The following is an 18375-nucleotide window of genomic DNA, read 5'->3' on the forward strand; positions in this document are numbered from 1 at the left end:
GTCATGTAACATCCTTGCAACCTTTATTCTTGGGAGTCTCATATTGGGTAGTTTTCTCTCTCCTTTGAGCTTTACAAACTAACCCTGCCAGTAAACAAATAGAAAAGTTGATTTTCCACGGTCCCTGAAAAGTTGACATTTCGGAAATACAAAGCAAAAGAGCATCAAATATCAACAGGCACAGAAACACATTCACAAACACACACAAAATACATTGTAGGTGTCATTTTGTCCCAGGAATAAGTTCAGATATTATGTGTCAGGCATGAAGCCAGAATTAGACCAAAGTAACACTGATACGCCTCACTGTACTGTACCCTTCACACATTTTCTCTTCCTCACAAATCACAAACACACATTCCCTTCTTTTTTCAAACCCTTCTCCTTTCTCACCATTCCCCTCGTTCTCTCCCCAAACTGTGATTTCACACAATCCATCTGACACCCAAGTATCTATGATATCATCAGTCTGCCAGCTATAACAGGCAGGCTGACATTACTGGCTGCCGGGACAAGAGAGGAGCCAGCAGAGAGCCCACCTCCCACAAATACACACAACACACACACACACACATACAAATGCACCAAATGTAAAGAAACTATGACTTCATATGAAAGAATACACACATGCCTGATGAAATATAATTGTAGCACTTTGCTACACACCACAAGGTTTTTCTGTATCAGAACACACACACATAGATGATAACTCACCTGCACCTGCATGAGAGACCCCCGGTAGAAGCAGCATGCTGCAGCCGACAGGGCACTCCACAGACTACACCTCTCCGTCATGTTGAGAGCACACCTTCCTCTGCTACCTTTCCTAAAAAAACCTTTCCCTTCTTCTCTTCTGTCCTCTTCCCAGGGTGTCCTATCAAAGCCCCAAGCCCCTGGGTTAAGCCTGTCCCACCCCTGCCAGCGTCCTCGCCTCTCAACAGCCCCTCAACATAGTGCCACCACTACAGAACCGGGCTACGAGCTAAACAGCTAACACCACAGATACAGCTTTTAAGCAGCTGCTGGTAGACCACATTCGCTATATGAGCTAGGAGCGTGCCGCTAACAGCTGGTTCTGATAACAGCGAGAGATATTAGAGCTCCTGACATCTCCGCTGCTCCTGCTCTCGCTCCTCTCGCTGCACTTGCTGCACTTCACGCGGCTGCTAGGGATTACCTCATTGCTTGCTGATGAAAGGAGTGTGGGTGGGGGGAGGGCGGGCCAGAGTGAGAGAGAGAGAGAGAGAGGGTGGGAGGGATGGATGGATGGATGGAGGGAGGGGTGTATGGTATGGTAGCAGGCACAAGCGGAGAGGAGTGCTGTTGAAATGCAGGCAGAAAAACCCCACCCACCCGACGACCCCCGCTTCAGTGTTGAGACAATGCTGACACGGGGTGGGGTACGAGGTTTAGGGTGGGAGAAGGAGTAAGTAAAACAAGGAGAAAGTGAAAGAAACATGGGAGGAGAGAAAACAAAAAGATAATCAAAAGAAGAGCTGATGAATGAAGATGATGCGGGTTGGAAGGAGAGAGGAGGAGGAGGAGGAGGAGCGCAGCCCCCCGGAGGAATCTAACCTTTCTTTAGCCATGAAAGGAACCCAGCAGGAGGGGCCCCCCACCATCCTACCATACACACGCACACACATGCTTAAATGCAAATTCACACCTTTTATTCCACCTACATATCGACACACACACAGCACTTCACATAGTAGAGAAGGAAGGAGCCAAGGAGCGTTTGGTTCCCGGTGTGAAATAATGTTGATAGACGTTGTTACCCTTATATGTGTGTGTGTTTGAGAAAGAACTAGAGTGTCTGTGTGTGTGTGTGTGTGTGTGTGAGTGTGTGAGTGTGTGTGTGAATATAATGATGTGTCTCTAAAAAAGGCCATGCAGACTGCAGCTAGACAGCTCATTATAGGCTGAAACACACAGGCAGGTGTTTCAAGGATAACACAGTGTGATTTTCACCGGCCCATTTCACACACACACACACACACACACACACACACACACACACACACACACACACACACACACACACACACACACACACACACACACACACACACACACACACACACACACACACACACACACACACACACACACACACACACACACACACACACACACACCACACACACACACACACACACACACACACACACACGCACACGCACACACACACACACGCACACAGGGAGATGTCGGGAGGGGTGGGGCTCTGTCTCCAGAGGCCTGAGTGAGTGACATCATTGAGGACGCCTCACCATGGCAACACTGCGCGAGCACTTGACAGCATCCAAAATTCTGACACTGCATTTAGTTGGGTCTGCACCACTGCAGAGAAACATAACGCAAGAGAGGGACATAGCCAGAGAGGAAGAGGGATATGCAACATATACCAGGTGATGAAAAATACTGTATGTTTGTTTAACTTTGTCATTAAGGTCATCTCTGCTCCACACAAACAATCAATTCACTAATCTGCCTCTTGAATGCATGCTAGTGGGACGCAGGCAGAGAGAAAAGGCCGATAGATGAGGCAAGGCACGGGATGGAGAAGTTAACTGCAGCGACTCCTCTTAATGTAATCTCAAAGCATCCAGTGCTGGATTAGACAGATTACACAGCGGGGACACAAATAATCTCATAAGAGGGGTCCTGTGCTTTCCTTTCCTCAATCCTCAGTAATACCACAGCAAGACAATCACAACATACAGCATGTTACATCTGGCTGCTGTGCCACACACACGCAAACCAAAACGCATGTTCTCTGTATTTTATATGTTTGTGTTATGTGTTATGTGTAACGTTGCTGCCTTCTTGGCCAGGTCAGCATTGAAAATGAGATTTTATCTCAATGTTTTTTATCTGGTTAAATAAAGGTTAAATAAAAAATAAATAAAATGTGACAATATGATGGATGCAGAGTTTAAAGCGTGTATGGTCTGCTACAGCTGGGAGTTTAGTATTAAAATTGGCAATGTTAGGGATGTAATTCCCTCTCCGACTGGTCATAATGAAAATGCATTGCTCTGTAAGGTCCACTAGCTAAAAGCCACTCCACTAAATTAGACTTTTATAAAAACATATGTCTTAGATTGCACCTCCTAAGAAGTATTTTGATTTGCACAAGTGGAAAATATCCGGCTAGAACTGAGCACTTCCTTTCATTGTTTTGTTTTCCTTTCTCTCGTGTTTCCACATGTCATTCTGCAATCTCAGAGGTATTAGGTTAAGTCAAACATCAAATGCTGCTGCGGGGAGATGTGACATTCACGCAAAGCAACAGATTCCCTTCAACTGAGTCATACCGTTTGCTCTGGAAATTGTTGATAGAGAGAAAAAGATGATATGATATAACACCCAAGGCCAAATTGACAGTCCTGCTGCAGCAGTAACTTGCTCTTTTTACTTACTTTTGGAAGAACTTTGTCTTGAATTGAGCTGACAAGTGACTGAATGTACTGACATAAAAATAATATGAGCCTCTTCAAGACATAAATGGATGATTCACGATGTACAACTCTCCGAATCAGACGTAATTCAACTGATAATGGAATACCACAACACTTTTAATGTAATGTAATATAATGTAATGTTATCCCATACTGCGATCAACCAGTCCAAAGTCCATGCTGTGTACAATACTATAACAGATAACATAAGAAAGTAAAAATCCCCAATGTATTCAAAGATTTATAGTTACATGTTTCATTATGGAGATAAATGTAACAATTTATAGGCATGTCATCAAGCTCGATCCTTCCCTTCTCCACATCTTTTACGAGGTTTTAAATCTAATAGACTGAACACACAGGTTAAAAGAAAAATGGTGACTTCGCCTCATTTTGTTCCTTTGGGAAGACTAACGAGAGTCTCATTCTCACTTTGGTGTCTGGTACACTTCATTACCCTGAATCGTCTGTCTTGTTCTTTTTCTTTCCTCACTTCATTCTCACCACTTTTGCTTCTTTTGTATTCTTTTATCTAACTTCCTTTCATTCTCTGCATCCACAACAAGTCTGTCTGTCAGGAAACGTCTTCACAGGTCCACCATTTTCATCACTTTCTTTGCCTGTCTCTTCTTCTCTTATCCATGTATTGAACCTTTCTCTTTTCAGCATTCCCTGTACTCACTCTCTCTCTGCTCTATTGAATCCAACCTTTCTCCAACCCTTCTTATCACCCTGCTCCCCCCCCCCACCTCTCCCTCCTCCTTATCCGGGCTTCTCATCACTTGTCCTAACCTCCTCCTTCCAGACTCCTCCGCTCTCTGATCCCTGTCCTTCCCCTTCTCCTCCGTGGCCATCCCTCATCCTTCCCGTCCTTCCACTATCTCTGTATCTCCTGCTTGGAGGCGGTCTTCAGTTATATATTAATTAGTGAGCCCCATCCCGCAGGCTGATAGGGAGCACAATGGAGAATCCCTGCATGTGCCTGCAAGCGTCCCACTAATGAAAGGAGTGTGTATGTGTGTGTGGGAGAGGCGCTCAGAGATAGAAAGAGAAAGAACACAGACATGGAGAGAGTGTGTGTATATGTGTGCATGTGTGTGAGAGATGAAAAGACACACTCCGAGGGCAGCTCAAGATTAGGTGTGCACACATATCTTTATGTGTGCACACGTGCGTCTGTAAAAACAAAGGCCAGGCTCCGTTGGGGGTTAGCGGGGTACGGCTAATGATCTGTGTGTGTTTCTGATTGTCATCAGTGTGTTTTCACAGGGTGGACCGACTGGTTAATCCGTATCGAACCAACAGATAGCGTTTCAAAGGGAGTTGCGATAATGATGCGGTGAGAGAAAAAGGCCCGCTGGAAAACACTTCGACTTCGTCCTCACAGACGAATTAAAAAATATGAATTTAGGTGTGAAATAGCGCAATTAAAAAATCAGCTGTCCTGCTTTAATCGCATTAAAACGACTTAGCCTTACACAAAAGTGTTGCTGTAGCAACGAGACACATTTTGAGCATGAATAAAGCGGTGTGTAATATGTTTTAAAAAGATCAATGTGCCATTATTCTCTGCCTCTTGTACTGCTCAGTTGCATGGGTATGCTGACCTTGAAGGGGTTGGACAAAATAACAGAAACACTAAAGATAGCATAGCCTTGCGGGAAAGATCTGACTTTTTTTTTTCTTAGACTCTCAGGTGTTCATTTTTCCTGATTTTTGCATGTGGTTGTAGAACTCTTTAGACTTTTCTCTTTACAGCATCACATATTCTTTCAGTGTTTTATGACTGAAGTAACAGGAGATCAAGCAGCCACCACTGTACTGTATATCATAATTAATAAGGCAGTTAGACAGTGAGCCATTTAAGGTTGATAACCAATTAACAAAGAGTGCTTGCAGAGTCAGCATTTTAGTCCTGCCTGAATATGAACGACTCTTGGATACATGTCATAAATATGCCACAAGTAACAATGGGTGCCTAAAGGACGAATCCTTCGGCAGGGCAAGTTTCCGCTTAACATCCAAATGATCTACATCTACATCAGTAGATTCATGCGCCAACATTTGAACAGACATTCATTGTCCCCAGAGGATGGTTCCCTCACTTTTCCTTGGGGCCACCATGAGGTTGATGTGTTAATTAGCAGATGTCATTATTGTTTTGAATTGATGGTCAGCTGCAAACACTGAAAAATGTGTATAGCATTGAAAAAATATGTTATCACTCTCAACATAGTGGGTTTCACCAAACTGTCAATGAGTAAAGGATATTGTAGAGTATAACATTTTAAAGGTGTTTCTGTTATTTTGTCAAATGTTATAGATAGTATATGCCACAATTGTACATATATTGTCACTGTTGTCATTGGTGACCTAAATTGACTGATTAATGCAAATATTTCAAAATGTAAACACAGTTGTTTACGATATGTTTGTCTGTATTTCTTTGTCTCTCTGTCTACACGGTGAAGGAACAGTAACTGGAGACTTTCCAGGGCTGTGTTACCGAGGGCCAACCCTGACAGTTCACACCCCTCTCATTTACAGAGGCGCCACATTAATTCATCTACTGTAATAGTCACACACACACACACACACACACACACACACACACACACGTTCATGCACCCACAGGGTAGAGGGTACTGCCTAAATTTAATCAGGCAGCACAGATTCATACACATTTTGGAAATTCAAACCATTCGCATAATCAAACATGCAGTTACACACAGCTGAGCCCCTTCATACACACACATTTTTTTTTAGAGCACCAGTGCACCAGGCGTATGTTAATAAACCTCATATGATCCAAATTGTTCCACCTCCCCCCTGCTGCTCTGTCAAAGTAGCACCAAACCACTAAATAGGAGGGGAGACAAAGCAGGGCTGGGCTGCAGGCAAAAACAAACGCACACAGTCATAAAGCCACGCGTATACACAGTATTTGAAAACAAGCTGAGACAGAACAACTTACTTCATGACACATTATGGTCAGGAGTGTTTTCTTTTTACAAACCTCAGCTATTTTAAAACTGCCTTTTACATCTTTCACTTAAAGTAAAAATGAAAACAGAAGATATTGCTTGACCAGCCGTGCGTCCACATGAAAAATGTATGATGATGGATATTTTATGATAAAGCCTAAAATATGAATAAAGTGCTCTGAATGTTTGGGGGCTTTTCTCACTGATTGCTTATTTTCTTTGAGCATACATAGGTCAGATCTGTCTTTCTGCGTCACTGTGTCTCTTTTTGTATGTGTGATGTCACCTGTGTGTGAGAGTAGATTAGAGGACACATGTGACTAACGTGAGGGAGAGTCATTGGCCTGGAGTTTCCCACTCTAACAGGGAACACTGAGGCCAACTACTGATTTAAACATCAGCTGCCATAAATGTTTCAGGGAAATGGAAGGAGATGGAGGGACTGCTGGCAGATTTCAGGGAGATTGGGGGGGGCGGGTGGGACTGTTGTGTTTCAGAGCAGGACAAGAACAAGAAATACGTGACAAAACAGGCATAAGGATTTGAAAAAGGCTGATCCCACATGACTTATTTCTTTAAAATCGGAATGAGATCATTTAAAGCAGTCCTATGTTGAGCTTATTTAAAATTGAAACACTTTCAAACCAGTGTGAGAGAAGTGTATCAGTATAACTACATGGGCGTCCTGTCCAGTCCTATAGTGCAGGTTGTCTCACAGTGTTTTATAGCAAAGGTAGGTCAACTCCCCTGAAGTAAACACCACGTCACCAACATCCTCGTAAAAAATGTATACACTTTAAAGGTAACCTATTATGCAAAATCCTCTTTTTCATCCTCCTCATGTTTTTCCAGCAGAGCACTAGCCTATAGGCAAAACACAGAAGATCAACAAAAGGTATGACTTTCAGTTTTACTGATTTGAATCGCTATACGCTGCTCTCTCTCGTCTCCTCTTCACAAACAACTACTATTTTCGCGGCACACGTACTTGCAGCCAATCAGCTCTCTGAATTATGAGATGACGTTTGGTAGGTATGTCAGCACAGTGCCCCTATGGTGATTACTTTTTTTGCCGCACACATTGAATAGAAAAATACTCTGAGCATGCGCAATGTAGTTTTTACAGCACCCATTCACTTAGACAGTGAGAGAGAGGGGCTTGATCGGGGCTTGACCCACATGGCTCAAAACGGCTCAATAGGCACACTCTAGACACTAATTAGAAGAACACAGACTAAAACAGCAATGTACAGACGAATCAGATGATCAAACATGATCTTAAAATATATTTTAAGATGTATTTGTTTTGCATTTCTTTCGGAATTATTATTTGAATTACTTTCTGCTGACACTAGGTGGGGCTGTGCCCCTAATGACCAGTCGCCACTGGTCCTGATCCATTGATATAAAAACCTGTCTGAAAATAAGCTGATAAGATTTTGGCCACTTTATGATGTCACAATGTTTTTTTTACTTGTGTAACCATGAGCCAATAACCAACCAAGGTAACCCCCCCCACCTTATCACCTGAATCTCCTCCTAGAGCACCATTGAGTTTTTTTAAACCAAATATCTCTCAGAGGGGCGTGGGGAGTGGCTCCTTATTTTCATCTAAAGTAACGGGCCGTCTCCACAGCAGCGTTAAAAAATCTTGAAACGCTTCTGCCCATTCACTTTGAATGGGGTGACGTCACTTTCCCTCACTTTTCGCCGAAATGCATTGTGGGCAGGCGAGCGGAGATTCTCAGGATTTTCAAGATTCAAAGTTGAACAATGTTCAACTTTTGAAGCTGAGGTGGAAGCGGCAGCCAATCAAATCCCGTGTACGCAAATCTGGCAGTTCAAGCTCTAGCCAATCAAACGGCGTGTATGCTGGGAGAGACATACCGCAGGTCATTTCCTCATATTCCTAAAAATGGAGGAGAAATTAGCGGTAGCGAATCAATCACCCGGTGCTTTATGACCAGACCTACCGGGATATAAACCGGAGGAGCCAGGCATGGAGGGAGGTGGCAGAGACAGTGGTATGTTTTCGCCTGTTTTGGGGAGTTTATATCCAGTTTACTTCGGGCTTTTTGGCTTCGTATGTCGCGGGCGGGAGATTCATGTGATTGGTTGATCGCAAAAAAATCCCCAAGCCTCAGATACGCCCACCTCCAAGATTTTTTTAACGCTGCTGTGGAGACGGTCCGTAACAGACAGAGAATCAGCACTTTTGAAACAGGGCTGAAACAGAGGGGATTATGGGATGCTACAATGATCTGTTTGGTATTTTGAGCCAAACACTTCAGAGACATGTTTTGTATATATCTGAGACCTATAATATATTGATGAAAAACAGTATAATAGGGGACCTTTAAACATAAATCTTCAGGTGGAAAAGAGCAGCGGGAGTATTTTGGAGAAAGTTGTTAAAGCCTCTTAGCAAATTGATGACAAAATGAGATGTGTCAGGATCTGGAAGGCTTGCCATTTGGCTACACTAACAATAGGGTTAGGGATAGTGGTGGTCTAATGGATAGTGAGGTGGGCTGAAGATTCGGAAGGTTGTGAGTTCAAATCCCGCCAGGAACACCACCACTAGTGTGCCCTTGAGTAAGGCACTTAGCCCTTAGTTACTCCAGGGAGAATGTCCCTGTAACTGGTAATTGTAAGTCGCTTTGGATAAAAGCGTCAGCTAAATGAAATGTAATGTAATAGCACCTCTAACATATTTTAGAAATGTTTGCTGTTTACTTTACAACAGTTATGTTCATAAATGCAGCAGTAAAACAAGCTATATTCTCATTTATGAGAGCCTGATACTATCCCTGGTCCAATAAACACCCAACAAGACAGTCTGATATTGCTGATTCACATATCTTCAGCCTACATCAAATACATACATACACAAATACATAAACGATGTCTATACTACAGCATTTATTTATTTACACTAGGAAAGTTGGAAAAATTGTGTAATTTCCCCAAACTCTCTCACTAAATCACACACCTTTAAGCCATTCCATATGCTCTTTTTTGATAACTAAAGTAATATGACTCATTGTTTACTATCATTCACTCAGCCTTCCCAAAAATAGTTTAGACACCCTAAGCATAGTAAAGATCTGACAGAATTGTACATTTGTTATTATGTTGTGCTTTCTTAAACACAACTTCTAACAGGGCAGGCAGTGTGGGGGGATTTAAGTCGATGTGTTGTGGTCAGGGGAAGTTGCATGTATTTGTTTTACAAAAGGAATACAGGTCAGGGTCATAGGAGAAGGCTTTTACCGCACCTTTGATGGATAATCAATAGGACAACTCATCTCAGGAGCTCAACAGTGCACTTCTCCTCCTCTCTTTATTCTTCCTTGAGCTTCATTTCGGGTCTCTTTCTTTCCACTTTTGCTCTCAGTTCAAAATCCAATATCTGTATCAATGCGTGTTAGTGGTATACAGAATGCATGAAGGCCTATCATCCATCTCCAAGGTCATGAAACATCCTCACACACTCTCTGATCGATGTAAAGGAGATCAAAACTCCAGTGTGTGGCCCCCCCCTGCTGGCAGCAGCTCATACTGCTCACTAGCTGTTGACAGTGCTGACATTAGCACTGATTCACTCCAAATTCAATTAGCTAAATGGCAGACTGAATCAGGTTAAATGCAGAGTGAGCCTGCTGAAATGAGCACAACTGTTGAAGACTAAAGGGTTAATAATCAGCCACAATTACATCTGAGAGCTCACATTAAGAAATCTAATTCAATAATAGGGTGGAGGGGAGGAAACTAAACTGCTGATGTAAAGGCTGAAGACTAAAACTCGAAGCTCCTGGCATCCCAGGCATGACATGTGTGTGTGCATGTGTGTCACTGAAAGTGAATTAAAAATAAATAAAAGGAGAAACCTTCTTTTGTAAAGGAGCGAGCTGTTCAATTGCATGCAAACACACACATACAAGAGCACATTCTTCTGTAGAATTATATTCAAGTACATAGACACAGACAATTGAGGACAGTGTGTGTGTGTGTGTGTGTGTGTGTGTGTCTGTGTGTCTGTGTGTCTGTGTGTCTGTGTGTGTGTGTGTGCCAGAGGACAAAGGCAGGCACACACACACACACACACACACACACACACACACACACACACACACACACACACACACACACACACACACACACACACACACACACCACACACAACACACACACACACACACCACACACACACACACACACCACACACACATCACACACACACACACACACACACACACACACACACACACACACACACACACACACACTACACACACACACACACACACCACACACACACACACACACACACACACACACACACACACACACACACACACACACACACACACCACACACACACACACACACACACACACACACACACACACACACACACACACCACAAACACCCACACACACACAACACACACACCACCACACACACCACACACACCACACACAGACCTGGAAGCAGACTTACCTGCACATATTCCCCCTGGCTCTCTGCTGGCTCCATGAGGCTGGAGAAACGGGAGAAAAGATGAAAGAGAGGAAATGTTAGCCAGTGTAATAACAGGAAAAAGGCTGTAAACCTCTGTTGAATTGTGTGCACATGTGTATCCAACACACATGTGCACACAAGCTATGGTGCTTTGATCTGGTCTGGGTAACAGGTGATATGTTACTAACAGACATAACAACACGGCTGTATTTCCCATGCCCCTCCTCGTGACAGCGGCCTCTCCACGCCTCAACAAACAACTACTGAGCAGCTTAAGGTTGCCAATATTGAGCTGGCCTCTCAAATCTCCCAGGCACCATAACTCAAACTTTTACACTTCATGATGTCATGCGGCTCATGTGGTCAAAACCCCCCCCGCTGCGCCGGAGCCCTGGGAGTCATACTGTTGGTACTTTGTGATACAGAGCGAGGGAGAGCTAAAGGGGCAATTACACTCGCAGACAAGTTTCGGGATCAATCGCCGCAGTTTCCAATTTGCATGATGGGTCTCCTAGGGCCCCGAGCGAAGCTGTGCTACACATGACCACAGAGAGGCCAGATCAAAGGGCCCCATCCAGGGGAATGTTAATAGGTCCCACGACAGAGGAGCTAATATTCCCTCACCAAACTTCCCCTGAGATTACATTTTTGAAAAATGGTTGTACAGTGGGAAATATTTGCCCTCCATAATTTTCATTGATAACATCAGCATTTATCCAGACAAGAATGTGACTGAGCTGTAAATAGAAAAACATACCAATCATACATCAGGCTATAAAAACAGCAGACCGAGATAGCAAGAAGGCCATCGAGCACGACAGTAGATTTATAATAAACACCATTTATCTTATGCAACACCCCTCACAGTTGTTTTATGACTGCAGTAAAGCGATCTTTATTTAATCTCTTAATAACTTCTCAAAACACAATACAGAAAGCTTGGCAACGATGCAAAGTGTCTGCAGGCAATAGTCAATTTGTTGCAACAACCTCAAACAGAGCAGTAAACTTAAGTTGCTGTATGAAACCCTTGTACTTTGACTTTAAATGATTACACGTGTACTTAATATTATACTTTATTAACGTGATATAAAGCTTGACTTTTATTTGTTACTACTACTTCTACTCTGTACAAACAGCAACAGCATCTGACTCAAGGATGTGAGAACAGAGGCTGTCATAGGTTGTACAAACTGTAAAGCTCTGAGAGAAACATGTTATCATGGGCTATATAATTAAAATTGATTTGAAATTGGCTTTGCTTGGGGCTACACTTATCTGCATGTTATCTTTATTGATGAATCAGGTAATTGTTGTGTCTCTAAAATGTCACAAATTAGTGAAAAACGTAACTACAAGGTAACATAAATGATGTTACCTTGTAGTTACGTTTTTCGTGTATTTTGTTACATAACACATGATCATATTGAAACTCTTTCATCTGACCTAACAGTCCACCACTAAACTATATTTAGTTGTCATATGACAACGAATAAGAGCATCACTAGTTTTTACCTTTAGTTAAACATCAAGCTGAGGGCATCCCTGTGGCCCCCCTTCTTAAATGAGGGCCCAACAAATACATTCACATGCTTTGCTTTTTGATAGGGGGTAAATAACTAAATATATAATCATGCCAGCTATAAACCGACTAACACACCATGACAGCATTTCATTTCAGAGCCAAATCTTACCAGCAGCACCACCACTGACTGAGAAGTGAACTTTGTTTTCCAGTAAGGCAAAGCCAGACAAAGAATGAAGAGCTGCACTTTGGACAGAATAAGAGCCGGAGAGGGAAATGGACAGTCAGGCTGAGAGAAGTGCCTGTGATTTAGGGCTGAGGAGACAGAGAGCTCTTTGAAGTGGCCATAGTGAACCTACACTACACCATAAAGCCATATTTCCCACGGTCCCTGCAGCTGAACTAATGGGCTGATGCTGCACGCTCGCACATGCGCATACCCACGCGTGCACACACACCGCAACATCCTACACGATACACACACTTCGTTATCATGCATGGAATATTGTCGGCAGTGAGATATGTCATGGGAAAGCAGGGAGGAGACGCAATCTGGAGGAGGAGTTACACAACATGTTCCCCTAAAACTCTCCAAAAACTCTAAATGTGTTGATTAATCCACTTTATCCATTATCCTTTATCCACACATTATGTAACGCACACAATAAACGCACGAAATGACCTCGGTCTCCTGTGAGGAAGCACACAAATCAATGCAAAATATAAGAAAACATAAAAGAAACCAACAGTACGCCAGCTTTACGCCAGCATCTGCTCAATGAAAGTGATCGATATCACCTGCTGCCTGTGAAAAAGTCAAGTAATTAATCCTGTTATCGTCTCACCTCACACCCATAGCTCGAGGCAAGTTGTGTCCACAGTAAAGTCAGCACTCTGTGAAGCAGCCAACTTCCCGGTGTCTCCACGCACAGTTAAATCATTTTACGCCCCCTGGTTAAAATGGAGCATGGACGGATTAACCTTTTCCAGGGCCATGGGCAAAACTGCGCTTCTGTTCCCCTATTGACCCAACGTGTCTTCACTTTAATGTGTACAGTTATTCAGTCCTGGATTATACCAAGGCCAACATTTACTGTGTGTTTATTTGAATAAATAAATAAGCTAAGGAATATAATATATTTTCACACTAGGTAAGTGTGGTGTGGTGTCAAGTGCAAGCTCTTGAGTTCTATATAAATAAGTAATATAAATACACTACACTATCCATTACTCGCATAATTCAAGTAATCTCAACAAAGTGTTGTTTTAATTACCACAACGGCAAACTAGATTAAATTAAATACGATTTGTAGTTAATAATGAGGTTGGTATATTAGGAGCGGTGTGTTTTTGTCCAATTTAGTGGACAGAGAATCATGTGTAATATTTTTCCAATAAATAAAACTACTTGGAAATACTTTTTTAGTACTCTTTAGTCGTCACTTGATGTTAACAAATGTATTTTTAATGGGCCGATCTGCATAAAATGTTGTCCTTTATGACCTTTATGACCTTTGCTTAGTGTTAATAACAATGCATACCACCCAAATCTGGGTCAACATGTTATACACCCAGCCCTTTAATGAATGGCATTGTCCCCTCTTCCTGAGAATAAGTTTGTTTTTCTCTTTCAATAACTTTTCAAAAGGATGAAAAATATACTGTTCAAATCGAACAGGAAAAATAATGAAAATCACCAGTAAACGCTGTCAGAGTCTGGGTTTCCTTTTCCTTTGTCGCCTCCTCCTGTCAGCTCTGTGCTCTCTGCCTCCTGCTTTGGTTCAGCCACAGCCTGAGGCTCCAACCCATCCTCCTCATGAGTCCTCCAGCTGAGTGGAGCTGATGAAGTCTCCTCTGGATTCATGTCCACATCTGTCTGGGTGATGCACTGCTCGTCACAAGCCTCTGGTTTGGGTGTGGCACTTGAGCCACTAGATGGCGGCATGGCAGCTACAGGGCCATGGTCGGTGTTTTGGGTGTTTGTGACAACATCAGTTTCCCCTGCAGGCTCACGCTGGGTCTTGGGATCAGTGAGAAAGGATTTCCCAAGCTCTACATCAGCCACTGTGGGTAAGGGGGCTTTGAGCCTCAGGGGGCCACACTCTTGGGACCCTGCAGGTCGCTGGCTTTGACTTCTGCTGATGCTTGTCTTGTCTTTACTCTTCTTATTGCCGTTGGGGCCTCCTACAAAGAGGCGGGAACATCAGAAATAAACATAAAGATTTGTTTAGCTTAAAGGTGCACCTATTATGCAAAATCCACTTTTTCATGCATTTTATACATAAACATGTGTCCCCTCTGTGTAAAGAGATTCTGAAAGTTTCAGGAACAAAGACCCCCTCGCTTTTTGTCCTGACCGATTTATATAAAAACCTGTCTGAAAATGAGCTGATCAGATTTTGGCCACTTTGTGATGTCATAAGGTTTTTTTGGGTTGTGTGACCATTAGCCAATAACCAACCAAGGTAACCCCCGCCAACCTTATCACCTGAATCTCCTCCTAAAGCAGAGCGGCGTGGGGAGTGGCTCCTTATTTTCATCTAAAGTAACAGACCCAGAATCAGTACTTTTGGAACTGGGCTGAAACAGAGGGATTTATGGGATGCTACAATGCACGATCTGTTTGGTATAGAGCCAAACACTTCAGAGACATGTTTTGTATATATCTGAGACCTATAATATATTGATGAAAAAGAGTATAATAGGGGACCTTTAATAGATATCACAAAAGTGTTGTTGCTAACTTCTGAAGCTTTACCTTTATTATTCTTGCTTCTTCTCTTCATGAGTAGCCGTGGCAAGGTGCCCATGTGAGAGTAGTCATCACTAGAGCGGACGTAGCTGGAGGTGCGAGGACGCATGGCATCCATGTCATCCATGGTGGTCTCAACCACTGGAGCAAGGGTCGCCTCAGTGACGCCACCACAGTCCGTGCCATCTTCAGGCACAATTCCTGATTCAGACTTTGAAGAGGACTTGGAGTCTGATTTCTCAGTGGAGCGACGAAATGTGAGGTTGGTGAGGCTACCAAACCACTTGAAACCTTGAGGGTGGAACAGTCAGAAAAGAAGACATGCTCAGAATGTGGTAACTGCGACGTGTTTGATGGTGATAGAGAAGTTAAAGAAGCTGGTTGGATTACAGCTGTACAATAATAATTTGCCATTTATATTACATCAAATCACTATTATGAAATGTGTGGTGCTGAACCAACACATAGCTCTTATATTATATATTAGTTAAGAGTACATTAGAGTTTGTTATTTTTAAGAAGTTGTTAAAGACTAAAACAGATCCACAAATACTGTAGTAACATAAACCTACAGATGTTGTGTTTTCAGTTGGTTCTGCTGCCCTGAAGTGGCCAACATCAACAATGCAGCTTCAAATTAATTGTTACTGCAAAATACCCCTTTTTGAACAAGTGTCTTGATCGTGTTACCCAACAAATGAGATGTAGAAGCAGTCAACCATTTGCAGCTATATACTGTTTATAATAACAATTATATTTCTATATAAATTAATTAGAATAAACACTGCAAGTCTCTATAAAATCTCTTAATATCGTTGTACGTCTTCTTTTCTGAATTGAAATGAAGCTGCAACTGTGTTTTTGGATGTCATCATTATCACCACATTGTTGTAAACAGTTAATGCTTTACTATATATGTAAACACATGTAGTGCAGCTGCTCTACACACACACACACACACACACACACACACACACACACACACACACACACACACACACACACACACACACACACACACACACACACACACACACACACACACACACACACACACACACACACACACACACACACACACACACACACACACACACACACACACACACACCACACACACACACACACCAACACACACACACACACACACACACAGTACTCACTGAGTTTCCGTAGGCTCATGTTGTGGCTGCAGTGTGGCTCAGCTGCAGCTGGCTGACAGATGGATCATCTGAGAGGAACTGAACACCAACAGAAAAAGTAGAGCCGGATGGGGAGGATAAGCTGTGTTAAGGTGGAGAAACTTTGGCATGAACCACAGTTCCTCTCTGTGGGTGAGTTACTGCTCACAGAGGCGTGTGTGTCTCTGTGACTGAGAGATGAGAGGCAGCGACAGGGGCAGGGCACACTGTGACACTTCCTGTGTAGAGCAGAGAGGGCCAATGGTAGGAGGAAATGAAAAGATGAGATGACAAGGTTTGAAAAGGTTAAGATAAGAATACAAATATATGAAACATGTCAGGCTGGAATGAAAAAGTGTTGATAGGATAGATAGAGTGCCGATGGAAACTTGGAGGGTGTAAAGTCAGAAGTGCTGATTGGTAATTTGAGTCCCATTGAAATAAACAGCTGGCTATAAACTCATCCAGAGGTAATAATACCTATCACCGCTTATTACCCTGAGTCTTTTCATCTTTCCTGTGCCGCTTTTGAACAGTTAATGTTTGATTAGGTTAGAGATTATAATGCTGCTTCATACATGCATGATTAAATCACCTGAAACATTTGAAATATGTATTTATGTCGGGACATTTTGATCAGCACATCTCAGACTTCTGCGATGCACAAATGTGAATTCTGTGAGTGTGGGTGAGTCACACCGGATGCTAATGCATTGAGGTTGTGTTTATGATTATTGTGTGTATGTCAGCTTGTTCTTTACACAGGATGGAAGTATTGCAGTTACATCAATTCAGGTGATCATCTTGGATAGGGTGGTGTGTAAGGGCATTCAGCATTTCACAGTTTGATTTGGTAAAGAAATAACTGAAAATGCCTAAAATATATGTGGCAAGGACCATCCTTTGAATAATAGCCTAACAATGAATCAGTCATTACAGGCCTTTGATGTGCATTCAACCAAAGTTCAAACATGCTTTACTTTTTTCAAAGAAACCCAATATTAGGCAGAATTTTGTATGAAAATACGTGAATATCCCTATATTATGATGGAGAAGTGCATTAAAAAAAACATGGAGTCCTGGGTTTGGATATTTCGCTCAGAGAAAGGTTTTCATAAGGTTGATTTTTGGAGACTTGTTTTTCCCTTTTTGTTAACCTTGTTTTGCATAGAAATATTTACATTGTAATAAGGTACCCTATTGTAAAATAAATGGCATGACTTTAAAAGCAGAAACCGTGACCAGCATCCTGTCTCCTAGCAGCAGTCAACAGTGTTTCCTTCTGATCATCTCCACAATCTGATCATTTTGAGAAGTAGTCATTTCTGTATCTTTCTTCCCCTTTCTTCAAATACTAGGGAGACCAGTTAAGATCACACCAGTTGTGTGTATATTAGTTTACATGTTGAGCCGGTCTTTATGGGCTTTCACTTCCTGTTGACTTTTGGGCGTGCAGCTTCTGCAAAGATGTACTTGGCTTCCTGTCAAGACCATATCACACAAGTATGCAGCTACGAAACTGTGAAGTGTGAAGCCATAGAACAGAGTGAAACAAATAAAAAAACTGTGTGAAAAAAATAAAAAAACTGTGTGAAAAAAATGCAAATATGCAAACATGCAAATAAAAAAAGCCTTTTTCAGCCCCTCATAGGCGTCCCTCAATGAAAACAGAACATGTAAGCTTCACTGTAGTCAGTTCATACACTAACAGTTAAGATCTTTGTCGTCTCTTAATCGCCCTCTAGGTGGCATCAAAGGTCCTTGAATAAGCCACACTTCACCACAGATTACAGCAGATACATGCATGTTTAATGCAGATAATGTCTGATAAATTGGCTTGCATAATTCCAGTTAGGAGCCATAATGACTTGTAAATTAATGGTTGCCTCTTTACCAGCCTATTGGTATGTTTGATCCTATCATAAATACACATTCCGGTCATTT

At 42.4% G+C, this 18375-nt stretch overlaps 1 protein-coding gene across 1 annotated transcript in view; it reads right to left on the bottom strand.

Annotated features, from left to right (window-relative positions):
* sh2d3ca (SH2 domain containing 3Ca) overlaps positions 1 to 16603 on the bottom strand; it is a 52301-nt gene extending 35698 nt beyond the window's left edge. The window contains exons 1-4 of the mRNA XM_034122893.1: positions 16414 to 16603; positions 15257 to 15541; positions 14196 to 14682; positions 10953 to 10992 (exon numbers count right to left, since the gene is read on the bottom strand). Coding sequence (XP_033978784.1) covers positions 10953 to 10992; positions 14196 to 14682; positions 15257 to 15541; positions 16414 to 16432 — 831 coding nt within the window. The 5' untranslated portion in view covers positions 16433 to 16603. The remainder of the gene's footprint in view (positions 1 to 10952; positions 10993 to 14195; positions 14683 to 15256; positions 15542 to 16413) is intronic.
* Positions 16604 to 18375: the final 1772 nt, after the last annotated feature.

Source organism: Trematomus bernacchii, unplaced genomic scaffold (assembly GCF_902827165.1).
Source record: "Trematomus bernacchii unplaced genomic scaffold, fTreBer1.1, whole genome shotgun sequence".
NCBI classification, from domain to species: Eukaryota; Metazoa; Chordata; class Actinopteri; order Perciformes; family Nototheniidae; genus Trematomus; species Trematomus bernacchii.